General features: G+C 31.4%; 1 protein-coding gene across 1 annotated transcript in view; it reads left to right on the top strand.

Moving 5' to 3' along the window:
- Nucleotides 1-9769, top strand: part of LOC124369073 (cytosolic 10-formyltetrahydrofolate dehydrogenase) — a 61102-nt gene extending 51333 nt beyond the window's left edge. The window contains exons 14-15 of the mRNA XM_046826788.1: nt 2102-2301; nt 2683-9769. Coding sequence (XP_046682744.1) covers nt 2102-2301; nt 2683-2738 — 256 coding nt within the window. The 3' untranslated portion in view covers nt 2739-9769. The remainder of the gene's footprint in view (nt 1-2101; nt 2302-2682) is intronic.
- The last annotated feature ends 5930 nt before the right edge of the window (nt 9770-15699 follow it).

The raw sequence follows: 15699 nt of genomic DNA, 5'->3' as shown, positions 1-15699 counted from the left end.
ACCTCTCACAGCAGCCTAGCAGTCACGTGGTAGTTAGCAGCCCAGCTGATTGCTATAGAGTGTCAGTGCGAGATACAACCTTGTCAAACTGCACTGAGTAAACCAAATTCCTTCAGTTAGAACCTTGTCAAATTAGCAGTCTGGTTATTTATTAACATATAAGAGTAAGAGTCAGTGCTTCATGTACATAAGAAAGAGGGGAATCAGAAGCAACAATAACCCCATTTTCGCAAAAAATGTCAGTTACAACCTTGTCAAACCAAGGTAGCGAAGTATCTATGAAATTATGCTACCAGTTTGCCTGTTTAATCTAGGCTATTGTGTGATGTGATAATTTCAGTTCATTTTAGGGAATAAAAAAAATTGAAAAGTGTTTGTTAATACTTTTTTTATGTACTCATATGAGGAAAGGTACAAAAAGATTAACTGACAGTTCAATAAAACGCGCCTTTAGAAATGTTTAGTGTTGTGAAATACTTGGAAGCATTCTGATATACACAGTGCAACGCCACACTCATGACATATCCATAGTTTGTCCCGAAGCCTCTGCTAGTCGACTTAGCCTTTATTTGCCCAAACGTTTTCGTTATTATTGGAATTATCATCACAATAGTGTTTTTCTTCATTCAAATAAATCTATGCTAAAAACAGAAAAGAAACTGAGGAAACAAGCCACTGCATTCACAAGTCACATATAAAACTACATGAAAATGTTTTACCATTCTCCGCTAGATTGCATATGCATTCATGTGATCAATTTTAACTCTCCAAATAACTCAGCAAATACTTCAGTGACATAGCAGATCTCGCAGAGCGACCAGGGTTACTGCTGTATGCAAAAGATTTGCTCTTGAGTAACGTGCAGGGTTACTAATAACAGAGTCAGATAATAGTGATCCAAAATAAATCCTTACAAAGACAAGTTTGTAGCAGTTCAATAGTCTTTTATGAAGCCATGTTTATTTAGAGAGATTTGATGGGTGACTCTTTATACATGTAACAATACTGTACTTTGGGTAATGGAAGAAGAGAAATAAGTGTAAAATTAGAAAGAGTTTGCTGATATTTTTGGATTAATTTTTGATTCCACAATACATACACAGCTACACCACATAATGCAACACATCACAACAAATAAATGAAGACAGCAGAAAGTTGTATCATGGCATGTTGTGACAGTTCAGCACAGTGGCACAGCCTTCAACCTTACTTTTTATTCCTTTCTTTTGTTCTCGATCTCAAGATACTTGTACTTGTCAGGATTTTATTGGATGGGGTTTCTTTAATGTTTATAATTTAATTACGTTTTAAGTATTTATTTTTTAGGTGTTGGTAGCCAAATTAGCTTGACTTCAACAGAGGTTGACTTATTTATCGGTTCTTTACTGCATGGTTTCCATTGTAAACACACAGGTTGATGAATAATGCTTCTTGCAAAGCTAGAGCGTAGCAATGAGTTTTCATCAAAGTATTTGTATGAATGCCAGAAATAATTTAAACTGTGTTTCCAATCAATGTGAAAATTGCCAGAGATGTCTTATTTGTCTAGGTTGACCCCTGAATTAGGATTAGCATTATCAGTTTATCAATAAAATTAAACCTAACATCTTTAGTTTATAAGTCAGTCCACCTTTTCTTTGAAATAACATTGTTTATCATTAAATATTTATCCTCAATCAATTTAATACATACAGACAGTATTTAAGGCGAAGTGTGCCAATTGGAAGTGTCGTGTAAAGATTGCAATAAAATTAAAAACTAAAGATCCTACCCGGAGAACCAAACAATATTATGTGAGAGAATGAGAGACAAACAATGTCCTATGAGAGAAAAGAAATAAAATGAGTCAATCAGTTATTTTAGAATTATTATTTTTTTAAACATTCGGAAGACCAAATAAAAATATTATTAAATGTAATTAAAACTAAACAGGAAGCTTAAATTATGATTTAGTGCCTCATCTAAATATGAACCAAGGAGGTAACCAGATATTTGAGCTGTGAATATTGGGTTTACAGTCAAAGATTTAGCAAAAAGTCTAATACTCTAACCAAAGGAGAAGAATTACGTATGAGTAATTTCCCATTTTTTCATGTTTCAGTGATCTGGATTCTCTAATAAAAAGATTAAATAGTATAGAATATGGGCTTGCATCAGGCATCATTACAAGAGACATCAACAGGGCTTTGAACTTTGCTGAGAAAATTGAAGCTGGCACAGTGTTCATCAATACTTACAACAAAACTGATGTTGCTGCTCCTTTCGGTGGCTTCAAGCAGTCTGGCTTTGGAAAGGATCTAGGTAATTATTTTAAATTATTAGTTCAACTTTAAAATCAATGTTTTTAAGATTCATTGCTTTCACAACAACCGTTTAGTTTTTCATAAGGACTATAAGTTTTTTATTTTGAAAAGCAGTCAGAAAGGCAGAGCCCTAATTTATTACTTTTTATCATTTTTGTGTTGTACTGCAAATTTATTTGTTCCAAATTGAGATTCCATGGATTAAAGTGTTTGTGAAACTGATAGACCAGAAGTCTAAGTTAAAATTTGTTTAATACAAATTATTTATTGATGATGTAAAATTATAACTATAGCACTAATGATTATAGATGTCTAGTTTTAAGAAAAAGCAAGCTTAAAGGAAATTTTATAACATATTAATATCACACGTTTTGTACAGGGGAAGAGGCACTGAATGAATATACCAAAGTGAAGTGCATCACTGTAGAGTACTGAGGACTATGCCCAACATTATGACTATTTTATCCCCCAACATTATGACTATTTTATCCTAATTTATTTTTTTGTTGTACTTACTGTCATATTTCATAGGCAAATATGAAATTTAAGCAAATTATAAATGTTTAACTTGGTGAATAATGAAAATTACTGAAAACAAGCAGTAGAGAGAGAGGTGATTTGGAAAGTAATTTAGAGCCAGTTTATGCTTCCAACCACCAGCTTAAAAATTAGGGGTTGTTGCTTAATCTAAATTTGGGTAAAATCACATCTTAATTTCTGTTTATTCAATCTAATTCTCAAAATATGAGAACCGTACAATGGATAAATATATTGACTGAATGGGCTAAACTTTCAAATACAAAATTACATCATATATGCCAGTTTATACTGGTATTATGAATGTATCTCAACAATTTTGATTTTCTCAATTGTAATATAATCCTAAATGAACAATAAGGAATCTTTTTATTTCTCAATAGTTTTTATTTTACAGTTAGTTACTGACCCCCACAAACAAGTATTTTAGTTCAGTTGTGTTTTATTGTAACAAGGTACTTTTTATATTTTCTCATATATAACCATGCTCACAAGGATCAAGTGTTAAGTAATGATACAAGACTTCACAAAAATACATTAAATCAATAGCAAAATTACTGTATTGTAGTATAGTAGTATAGTTATTGTTTATCACTAACTTATGAGGGTTATATCAATAATGTTCAGTTTGTGTGTTAAGTTTTCAGCTTTGTCCATTGACATAAACTTTAGATATTGCTTGTATGCCTGTAAAATTTTTCAAATTTGAAACTTATAAAATATATTTAAAATCAGTTTATTATATTTTAAACATTGTGAGTGAGGTGAATATGTGTGTAGTTAAAACGTTCTATTGATATAGCATAATTTTGTTGAGATAAAATTCTCTTGAAACCCTAATAATGTAATATCCTAGCATTTGCTCTGATTTACAAGTTGTGTGGGTGGTGCTTTTATTTGCTGAAATGCCTCCAAGTCTGTAAGGGGCCTCTCACCACTTTGCTACCCAGTAAAACCTCTTTACTTGGCTATCCAAACTGTGGGGAGGAGGGAGTATCTCCATGTAAACAGTCAATACTGCAGTCAAAATTGCTAGAGGTTAAAAACCTCATAAATAAAACCTAGCCATAAAAATTATATGAGGATCATTTTTAAAGCAAGAACTGATTGCGCATTGTGCAGCCACTCTTTGCCAGTCCCCCACTACAACACCATTATGTTTCATGTCTCTAACAGTGTTAGTTGTGTGGTTATACTGCTTTGTTCGTCGCTATGTTTATAATTAATCTCACCGTGTGTAATTGTGAAGAATAAGAATAACTTATAAGAATTGTATTAGAATAAAAAAACATGCTCAGTTTTTAAATGCAAAAAATGTTGTGTTGCTGAAATTCACCGGCAACTTGTTGTAATTTATGGCGAGGATGTAATGTAACGATGGAAATGTGCGAAAATGGTGCTTTTTAATGAAAGAAAGACAAATGTTCATGATGAAGAACAATCTGGACAGCCTACTGTCATGAATGAAGACTTGTTGAAAAAAATATGATGAGGAAATGACATGACACAGAACAGGTACTTCACTATTAACGAACTTCATCAGAAATTTTCACAAGTTTCAAGGTCTGTAATTTATAATATTGTTACTGATAAACTTCGCTACAAAAAAAAGGTGTGCAAGATGGGTGCCAAAAATGTTAACAGAAAAACATAAAGCAAAGCGTATGGCACATTCTTTGCCCGCTTTGGAGCATTATCACTAGGATTGTGAAGGAAACAGGATTTTTCCGGACATTTGCCATTGTGCAGTGAAACAAGAAATCAGTAACACCATGTTTCGAGATCTGCAATCTGATCTCTTCTAACAAAGATAACCTTCAACAATAACAAAGATAACAAAAAAATAACCTTCAAACAAAGAAAGCATCACAAGGATGATGATGAGTTCTTAATCACATTGTGACTGGAGATGAATCGTGGGTTGCATACTACACTCCAGAGACTAAAAGTCAATCCAGTGAGTGGTATTACTTAAACTCTCAGACGAAGTCACGGAAATTCGACAAAGAACCTTCGATAAGGAAAATCGTAGCCACAGTTTTTTGGGACCGGAAAGGCATACTTTTGATAGACTTTTTGCTACAAGGAATGACAATAAATGCAGAAAGATGATATGAAACATTACTGAAGGTATGCTGTTTAAAACTGCCGACAAGCCCTGCTCTCTAGCAGCGTTGTAAGAACCGTCACAGTAAGAACAGATACACAGCTGGACAATTTTCGTTGGGAATTACTGGATCATCCACCATAGAGCCCTGATTTAGCACCATTTGACTTTTTTCCAAAACCCAAGGACTTTCTTGGTGTGAAGTGCTTAGAAAGTGATGAAATGTTAAAAGAAATAGTTACCAATTGGTTTAACAGTCAGGCGGCAGAGTTCTTTGATTATGCGATCCAAAAGCTGGTTCCATGGCTTTAAAAATGTTTTAATGTTCATGGTGACTATGTAGAGAAGTGAATAAATGTTCATAATTTAGTTTTGAAACAATTTAAATTCAAACATACAGTTTCCCTTGATCCATTACAAATCAGTTCTTACTTAAAAAATGACCTCTCATACAACACAAAATACCTAAAAAGTATTGAAGTATAAAACATTACAGATATTTTCGTATTGTTGTGGCAAAATAAATGTTATATGAATTTGATGAATATAACAAGTATTGTGATAAAAAACATTCCACATTTTCAAGTCTTTCAAGTGTCCCGGTAATTTTAATGAACAATAACTATATCAAAGACACTTCTTTAATTTTAAATTTGTATCTTTCTGTAATCTATGTGATATGGTTGTGTGGCAAGATCACCAGCTAACAGACCTATATACCAGTGCCTAGTAGCTTTTATGTATTTAAGTTAGTGAATTTACTATAATATTTGATTTACATGTGGGGTTTTTAATATAAGTTTTTTATATTATTTACATATATTACTGTAACACATGAATTCATAATATTCCTTGAATGCCAGTGACAATGTATCAGACAGCCAGTTCAGTCCTGTCATTGGGATCAAGTACTTTCTTTGATTGATTACACAAGTAAAGTCTGAAGCTGTTGAGGCAGACAGTGTGATATAATTGTATGGAAAAGAATTAATAATTATTTATGGTACCAGTATAGGTATTTTTGATTTATTATTTACTATATTAATCATTCCAAAAGACTATTTGTGTAGTTTTATATATTTAATATAATTAAATTAAGTTTTTATATGAATGTGGAATCAGTATGCTTTGTTGCTGTTATTTATGTTAGTTATATAACTTTCTAAGTATTTCAAAGGTTTATTGCTTAATGTTTTATAAATAATTAATGTTTGCTTAATTTATGTTCACAAAGGTAACTTTATAAACTGCCTATCTTCATGTATTCTGAACCAAACAAAATTGATTACTTATCTTTTTTTTAGAAAACATCGTAATGGTTTTAATTAACTAGATTGTCTTTCAGTTCCCATTTTTTTCTTTCTGAAATATAGTTTTAATCTCTTGTAATTTTTAATTTTCATTGTTCACCGGCTGAGCACAAAAATCTTACACACATGTTGTCATAACAAATAAATATTTACAATATAATTACTTCTCATTAAAATGCTGGTAAACTAGTTGTTGTACACAATGAGGACATCTGTGGTGTACATTGTTGTACACCTTTTAAAACGTTAACGAAAAAGGTCACCAAATTTGTAAATTTTATATGCATTTCTGTTGTTTTATTACTCAAAGTATTTGAGAAGTTTGTATGTAGTTATGTTTACCAGTCTGCTACATTCATAATATCTAAACAAACACAGGTTATATTAAAATATACCAGCCGGTTCTGAATATAAACTCGATTGAATGACACCAGTCTAAATTTTTAATTAAATCCGATAACAATGTCTTCCTAACTTAATTTTAATAACTTTTAATAAATCTCTGTAAACTTTGACTAAAACTGTCACAAAGTAAAAGAAGATTTCGCCAATTTCTAAAATGTTTTTTTTCAGTAGTAAATAGAGATTATTTAGTCTATGCTTAAATCCGTTCCTCACTATACTAACGTTTAGCAACTTGAATCAGTGTAGTACGCATGGTAGCATCATAGTACATTTCTTGTAAAAAGAGATTTATTTATAAAAAATGACTGTATTTAGTAATTATAATACTATACAAAAGCACCAAATTTATTTCTATATGACATACAGTAATGAAGTAGTTAAGGTTTATTGAGTGCTATCCTTCATTAAAATACACTAATCAAGTTGTAAATTTTGATTAACTGTTGATTAATAGCTGATTACTACTTTTGATACCTGAAATTATCTTATTGATCAAAGATGCCATGACTAACACCATGATACCAATTGTTTTTTTTAACTTTTTTGTTTGTGGGATTTTCTGCTATCTTGTTAGCTTGTTATGTAATTTCTTTAGAAGCAGTAAATGTTGTTTTGCGGAACTGTTATTTACATTATGTTTTATTTATCAACGTAATGTAACCAAATACTACCTATTGAACATAAAATTAAGTGTTTACATGATTTTATTATTATATATTTTCTTACTTTAAATTAGATGTTTTACTACATACAATTAACCTTACATAATATAACTAGTAATACATAATAGTTACATAAGTAACTTTCTGTTGTTAAGTGTTGTAAAAAGCTTAAATTCAGTTAATGAAAATTTAATTGATGTTATTTGGTAAATCAACTTGTTTAAACCAACAAAAACATACAATAATCAAATAATGTAAAAAAACTTATTCTATGACATATCTGTTTATAACAGTAATGATGCTGCTTCAGGTTCTAGTGGACTGTAATCTTATTACCCCATTTGTACTTGTCTTTATTCTATTATATATATATATATATATATATATATATATATATATATATATATATATATATAAAATATGTCAAAAAGGTTATATGTATGGCCATTATAACTTACTTAGGTCTTACTATTTTTTGTGCCGTATTTGATTATGCCTTGTTTCCACGATTAAGAAAACATATACACATACACAGATCTTAGAAGCCTAATTTTTTCAAAAGACAACTAAGATGGGTTTAATAACAGTCTTTAAATTTGTAGTAATAGTTGGATAGTAACTTTGTCTTTGATATCTGCATTACAGTATTGACCAACCAATGCATACTTAATATTTGCTAAAATGTACACTTTAAAGTATAGTTTTACTAAACTATTAATTTTGTTATCTGGATATTTTCTTACTCTGTGCTTAACAGTGGTTACAGAAAAGGTCGAAATAAGAAGTGTTGCTTTCAAGCGTATTTTATGCTGTCAAGACTATAAATGTAAACAAATTGAAAATAGTGGTTAAAATTAATTAAACATAAATGGTTGTGCTATCATAAAGCAATGTTTACACAGAACAGTTGATTACATTTAACAGACTCTTTCAATTAAGATGTGTTTGCTGTAATGGCACTTTAGAGACCAATGGGGCATAGTCCAGAGGGATTTTTGAAATAAGAATAGGCCTTTATGATAACAAAGGATACTAAGGAATGCCTATTTAAAATTTCAGTATAATTGATCCAGTTGTATGTAATTTAGTTGATTTCTTCATAACATAACTTAAGTGATGCTACCTGTAAATAAGTTTCCATTTTAATACCGGTGATTTATATTTTTCTGTTATTGTATAGATTATGTCTAGAAGTAACAGAAATGTATTTAAAAACTAGTTATATAAAATGTTTTTTTCAAATCCAAAAATACAACAAATGAAACCCTACAGTTATCAAGCAACAGGAAACATAAAGTATAATGAAATAAAGAATTTATTGTTACTACATAGTTATTGAATGAAATATCATTGTGCTCCACTTTGGCTATGGCAGAAGGTGAAATAAAATGCCCTTTTCTAACCTTGAAAATAGGTAATTTATTGAGTAATAAAATTAAAAATAACATGTGTCATAATTCAAAAGTTTTCAATTAAAAAATGTGTTTTGGTCACAGATTAGGTCTGTGATAGTATGAATGGTGCTATGCTAATGCGTTATTGAGTAGTAATTAACCCACATTATCCTACTTATATAGAACACCTTGGTGTGGTGTATAATCCATCTTCATGGCAGATGAGAGTTAAACATACCTGACAAATAATGGTGACATGTAATAAAGTAATTTATGGACATTCTGTACATAACATGCACATCTAGTAATGATGAAAACACCCAAGGACTAAACTTCAGTAAATAAGGAGAACAAAGCGGAAAGTAACATTTACAGTCACTGCAAATCAAAGTAGTCTTGGTTGTCCGTTCAAAGTAAAAGTGCATTTTTGTTCAGTGTTTGTTTTTAAAGATGTAAGGATTGAGAAGGAAACAGGATTTTTGTGGCCATTGTTCAGTGATACAAAAAATCAGTAACACTACATTAGCCAACCACTAAGCCAACCAAATCCTGTTTCTTTTCATTTATTAATAGCAACCATTTGGTCTACGAAATCCAGGTTTCTTAGGTAATTTAGGCTAAAAAGGAATTTAAGTTATATAGATAAGAAAAGGAAATTACTGCTATTAATTTGCCACTTTTAAACAGAATGCTTTGAAGTTATGTTTTTATTAAGAAATTTTAAAACCTTAACTTTCATTTTATAGAAATGTTAAGATTAAGAGATTTGATGAGGTATTGAGGAATATTGCATACCTGTATCTTACATTATACTCCTACATATCTTGCAATGTATTCTGTAAATTTATTTGACAGATAACAGTATAAACCTGTGTTATGCTTGTTAGTAGCTAGAATTTGTTGTACTACTACAGAAATATCTATTTTATTTGTATTTATTGTTTTTCACAAGACAATAACTTTTGTGGTGATGTTATCCATGACATTTATTGAACTATATGCCTTGCCTTTTTATAACTTTTTTTATAAAATAAACACATTTTACAAGTTACATTGGTTATTTTTATCTATTTTTTTCCCTCTTCTCTTATCTGCTGTGACTCATATATTAAGTTGTACAATCATGACCTATCTGACATGGTTACAAATAAGAAAATTTAAGAATAATGGGATAACCCATTATTTAATTAAGTGTGTGTTGTTTCAAATCCACAGTTGTTGAAACTAAAAGTAGAATAATAACAAATAGCACTGTAGGACATTCTTGTACAAGCGTTATTCAGAAAGTAATGTACTATTTCTTATAAAAACTACGATATCACACATTTTTCAAATCACCTTTTAAAATTTTACTCATCACACCTTTCTTTATTTTTCTATATAGTTCCCATTTTTTTTTAAACATTTAACATACAATTGTACATGCTTTTGTTGCTTAAGTCGTGGGGTCTGCAGCCTCTGAGGATAATCAGTCTTAACTGCTTCTTTCATTTTGGTATTTTGTGACGAGTATGTTTTTTAGACAATGTTCAATAATACAAGAAAATCAGTAACACTACGCAATGTTACTGGCTTTTTAAATAAATTTTTTCTCTTGGCACCACAAGATATCAACATTTATTTAACAAACAATACAAAAGTCCCACTGTTGGTGATCGGAAAGTCATCAAGCTCCTTTTAATAACGGTGACAGAATCATTTTGTGTTTATGTAATCTACTTTCCAATTTCCCAAGTCCCTCATGAGCAATTTTTAGTTTTGATCAATGATTTTCATGGTAAATATTTTGTTACAGTTGAGAGATCTTGACTGTTCCGTTTCAGTTTGTTATTTTCTCTAGCAAAGCTTTCCCTGCTTCAAGAGCCACTGTAAAGGAGGTTTATAAGTTGTCAACTTGTGCAAATGTTTTATTTTATTAGAACATCTATAGCTTTTTGCATCTGATCAAATATAAAAGATTTTTTTAATAATAATGTTCTTCAATATGATCAAATACAGAAGGAATCAATTCTTCTTTCTCTTCTGTTGTCTCCAGTTATGGTTTCTTGGGTTTTATATAGACTAATTCTGCCTGGTTCAGTGCAGAATTATTAAAGTTCTTATTTCTGAAATAATTTGTTATTAAATGCCCATATTTGTTTATGTTTTCACAGTAGGTAACCAGTTTTTTCATTCGTAAGTATAGTTATAGTGACAGCTTAAAAAAGAAATTTTTATTCATAATGTTTGTTTTTATTTTAAACACTTAATACTGTGCAGGACAATGATGAATTCCTTTTAATTTTGTAACGCTATGTTACCAATATAAAAAGTAATGTTTTGTTGTTTTACTAAAATATTGTCTTGAGAAATTAAAACTATAATATTTTGAATATAGGTTTGATCGATTCTTCTGGCCTTATATATATATAAAGTGAGTGATCTAAAATAAAGATACATTTTATGGCAGGCTGATGTTTTACTGGTTATGTTTTACAATTAAATCCAAGAACTTCATGTAAAACATATTAACTATAACAGGACTATACATCTACAAGACTCTCAATTGGATTCATTGCATTAAATACTTTACCAGAAAGTAAAAAATTTCAGCATGATTACAATACGAGGAACAGTAATAAATATAGGTTACCAAATCACCGTCTTAATTTATTTGCAAGGAGTCCTCAGTCCTTGGGGTTGAAGTTGTACAATGTTATACCAAGTTACGAGGCCTATTTAGAAAGTAACAGACGTTTTTGAGGACGTGCAGCAGAGGATAGGGCTATAACTGCTATCTTGGTGTTAAAACACTCTGGTGTTCAGTACGCATCGAACTGTAGTAGCACGTGGTCTGTATCTCTTTTACTTTTCTTACTGTGATTAATTAAAATTTGTGCTGTCACTTGAAATTGAAAATCCCACCACTTGTGAAGTGCGTTCATTGATAAGGTTTTTGTTGGCAATAAACAAATTTAAATCTATTGCCCACTGTGTGAAGTTTATGGAAATGGAGTAAAGAGTGAAAGCAGATTAAGGCAGTGGTGTATTGACTTTAAAAATGGCCGCTCCAATTTCCATGACGATAGTTGTAGCGGTCGGTGTAGCCTAGTGACTGAAGATTTGATGTTGAAAATCAATGACAAAGTTCATGAAAATCGCTGTTTCACAATGACTGAACTGAAGTTTACTTCATGAAATTGTTGTTGGGAAGCTTGGATACCACAAATTTTGTGCCAGGTTCAAAAATCCTTACGGAAGATCACAAAAAACTGCACTTGCTGCATCGTTAACTTTCTTGATGAATATTACAAACATGGTAACGAACTTCTCGATTGTATTGTTGCTGGTAATGAAACAAAAATGTAGTCTATGGAATGGAGGCACACACATTCTCCAAAAAAACCAAGGAAATGTCTCCAAACTCTATCAGCGAGAAATATTATGGCAACTGTTTTTTGGGATACCAAGGGTGTGATTCTGGTTGATTTCCTTGAACGAGAACCGACAATCAACACAGAGAGTTACAGTAAAACATTGCAGAAGCTACGGCGAGCGATACAAAACAAGCGTAGGGGATAACTGAGCATGAATATTTGGTTTATCCATGACAATGCACGTCCCCATACAGTCATTAGTACAAGACAAGTCCTAGATGATTTGATTGGGAAGTGTTTGATCATCTGCCTTGTAGCCCAGATCTGGCACTAAGCGACTACCACCTCTTTCCAGTGATGACAATGAAGACCTGACTCGCAATGCAGGGCTTCGATAGTGACACTGAACTTCACGCTGGCATTAATCTCATTAATGGTTAAGATCTCAGGCATCAGATTTCTACAATCGAAAAATTTGTGTCACGTTATGATAAATGTCTCAATTTGAACAGGGATTACATTGCAAAATAGCCCAAGAGTGTAGCTTTAAAATGTATATAATAAAATGTTCCTATTTCAGTTGGTTAATTTTTTATTTCAAAATGTCTGTTACTTTCTGGATAACCCTTGTATTATAAAAGTTTAAATGAAAATCAATTCAAGGAAGAGTTGAAGACGTTATTGATTTATAATCCTTTTTATTATGTACAAGAATTTGTTAATTTTAATTTTGACTGATTAAAAAAAACATCATTGTAGTAATATACTAAAAGGAAGTTGGTTAAAAATACCTGTAAGCTAGTGGTCTGTATTGTTAAGTTTTTGTATTTTAGGATAGTTATAGTATTAGTTTTACGTTTATAACAAATCACCTGTCCAAAATGTGTTCACATTGCTTTTGGATGTAATGTGCCAATAAAGCATGTCTTATGACTGCAGTTTCTTCAATGATGTGAAATTTAATGCAAACTCGGTCGATGTGTCTGACAGGTACACTTAGGTTAAGAATATTGTGGTATCTGGTGTCAGGTCACTCATTCTCAGCTGTGCCACACTCAGGAGATGTAACAACTACTTCTAGAATTATTAGAAAATGTACTAATGATCTCTTTTGAAAAACTATACATTTGAAAATGTAAATTGATGGAAGTGTTAACGGTTTTTTTTACAAAAATTTGCTTACGAGAAACTAGGTTTCAGGTCGAACATTGCTGTTACTATCTGCTGAAGCATTATTCATAAATCTTGAGTATGAATATGCATAGGCATTGTAGGCTGTTATGAATTATTATAGATGGCTGAATCTGTAATACTTTGATAGTAAACCAGGCGGAGCTAAGTCTAATATAATGATTCCTTTATTTTAGATTTTAATAAGTTACTATATCTTAAAATTTCACCAATAACACACATCATGTCTTCACAGTTTAGTTTGATACTAAAGCTATGTACAAATGAAAAATGTATTGGTTGGCTTTTATTTTTATTTAATAAGAGTCCATTCATTATAAGCAAAATCCAAGATTCTAACATCATCGGTAATAGACAAACGTTGAGCTCCTTGATGTTTTTGTTTGAGATTCTGACATTAGAGTAGTGTCATCAACAGTTTTGTTTTCAAAACAGTGAAGTCATGAGAAACGTTCCAAGATGAAGCCTTGGGGTACTTCAGCTACTATCACACCCCATGCATATGTAGGTACTACTCTAAGTTATTTATAAATACAACTCTTTACTTCATATTGTATAGTATGGCCAACCAGTTCCATGCACTGTCCTACACTCCTTAAAAGTGCACTTTTTCTAATATGAAGTTTGTAGTGAAAGCTTTTGACAAGTCACAAAAAACTGCCTAGACTTACTGTCAAAAAGCTAAAGAACCATTTCTGTGAAATAAAATACAGCTAATGTAGAAGACTTCACATATCCAAAGATATTAAAGCTAAACAAGAAACATATTTTTTTAAATAACTGGAACGAAGAATGATGGGTCAGTAATTAGATACATTCTTTCTTTTTATACAGAGCTTTTGTATTGGCAAACTCAACCCTCAAAAGCTATTGTGGCACTGAGTGATATACTTTAACCATTTCAAAGTGCTACTGGGCAATGTTTTTTTTTGTCATGTTAAGACAAATGGTTTATTCATATTTTTCTCTATGCACTGACAAAACTGGAAGTGCTAATTTGGAAGATTTTTATTAGTAAAATTTAATTCATTCAGTCTGCTGTTAATCAATTATGCATTGCCTATTTTACCCCCAAATTACAATAGTCCGAACTAACCCCTGGATGTAATCGTGTTGTTCACCCTTGTTGCTGCAGTAGCTTAGAACACTTAGTGAGGCCGGAAGGGAGAAGCAGAATGAAGAGAGGAACGCAGAGACTAAAATCTGACTCTCAAGTTTATAGAACCAATGTAAATATTTATATAAAACTTGTTCATTCTTAAAAATGTGTTTTATATTGCAACTGAAATTTAGCTTTTGTGTGCCCTGGTATAACCAATTGTTGATGTTTATTATGAAGAATATTTATTGTCCAAGGACTTATGATATACCAAACATTATTTGTGAATTATGGCCGATGGAACAAAATTATTGTTTTAAAATGTGCTTTGTAGTTTTTTTCAAAAAGTTTTAGTGCAACAATTATTATATCCAGAATAAAATATGAAACAATTTGTATATTTTGTAATTTTCATTACTACATTTTGAGAAAAATGTATTCCTCAACAATTATTAGACAAAGAGACGGTCCTGCCAGACAACAAAACCATCTGCCTAAACACAAAATGTTCTGTATTTTAGTTTTTCTTTGCCTTAGAGGATTTTTTAAGAGAAAACAATAAATAATAAATGATATTTTAATGCAATGTTGTATTTAAAACATAATTAAAAAATAACCATGCCATATAGTTGAAGATGGCCCTGCACTTTACAGTGATATAGTTTAGTCCTTGATGGATTAATATAGTTGAGAAAAACTCCAACTGGCTGTTACAACAAAATTTGGAATCTCATCCCATCCCAATGAGTATGTATTTTAAGATTTGTAATAGTTTGAAGGTACTTACACGAAAAACAAAATAAACATATCAAAATGATTTAAAAAGGTTGATGATTCCACAGACTTAAGTAATCTAAAACATTGACGGCAAACTCAGGGTTCATTATTTCAATTAGTCGTGGTTCTAATTCCACGTCTTCCATCAGAGCAACCAGTCGTGCTGGGACATTTAGGGCTGTCTTTTAAGGCCGGGCCACACATGCCTGACACGTGAGTTGGCCGTCATACGGTGAAAGAATTGCAGCGCAGTATTCAACCTGCAAGTTCAGACATGTCCGCACCGACACCAGACTGTCGTGGCCGCACCGTCACCGATATGTGGAGTTTGAATTTTGACGGGCACGGTGCAGTCTACGAGCGGCATCAGTCATGGATATAGAACACTTATCAAAGAAGTAAGTAAGTTTCCTGTTATTTATTTATCCTATTATTTAGTTATGATCAATCAAGTGAAAAATATCGGAATGCAGAGTATAATGAGAACGTGTGGAAGAAAATTACGGAAAATGAGGAGTTGAAAAAGCATAAATTTGAACAGATTTTTGAAATATAATT

Source organism: Homalodisca vitripennis, chromosome X, assembly GCF_021130785.1.
Source record: "Homalodisca vitripennis isolate AUS2020 chromosome X, UT_GWSS_2.1, whole genome shotgun sequence".
Taxonomy (NCBI): Eukaryota; Metazoa; Arthropoda; class Insecta; order Hemiptera; family Cicadellidae; genus Homalodisca; species Homalodisca vitripennis.
The sequence above is the reverse complement of the archived record's forward strand: the minus strand, read 5'-3'. Positions and strand labels throughout refer to the sequence as shown.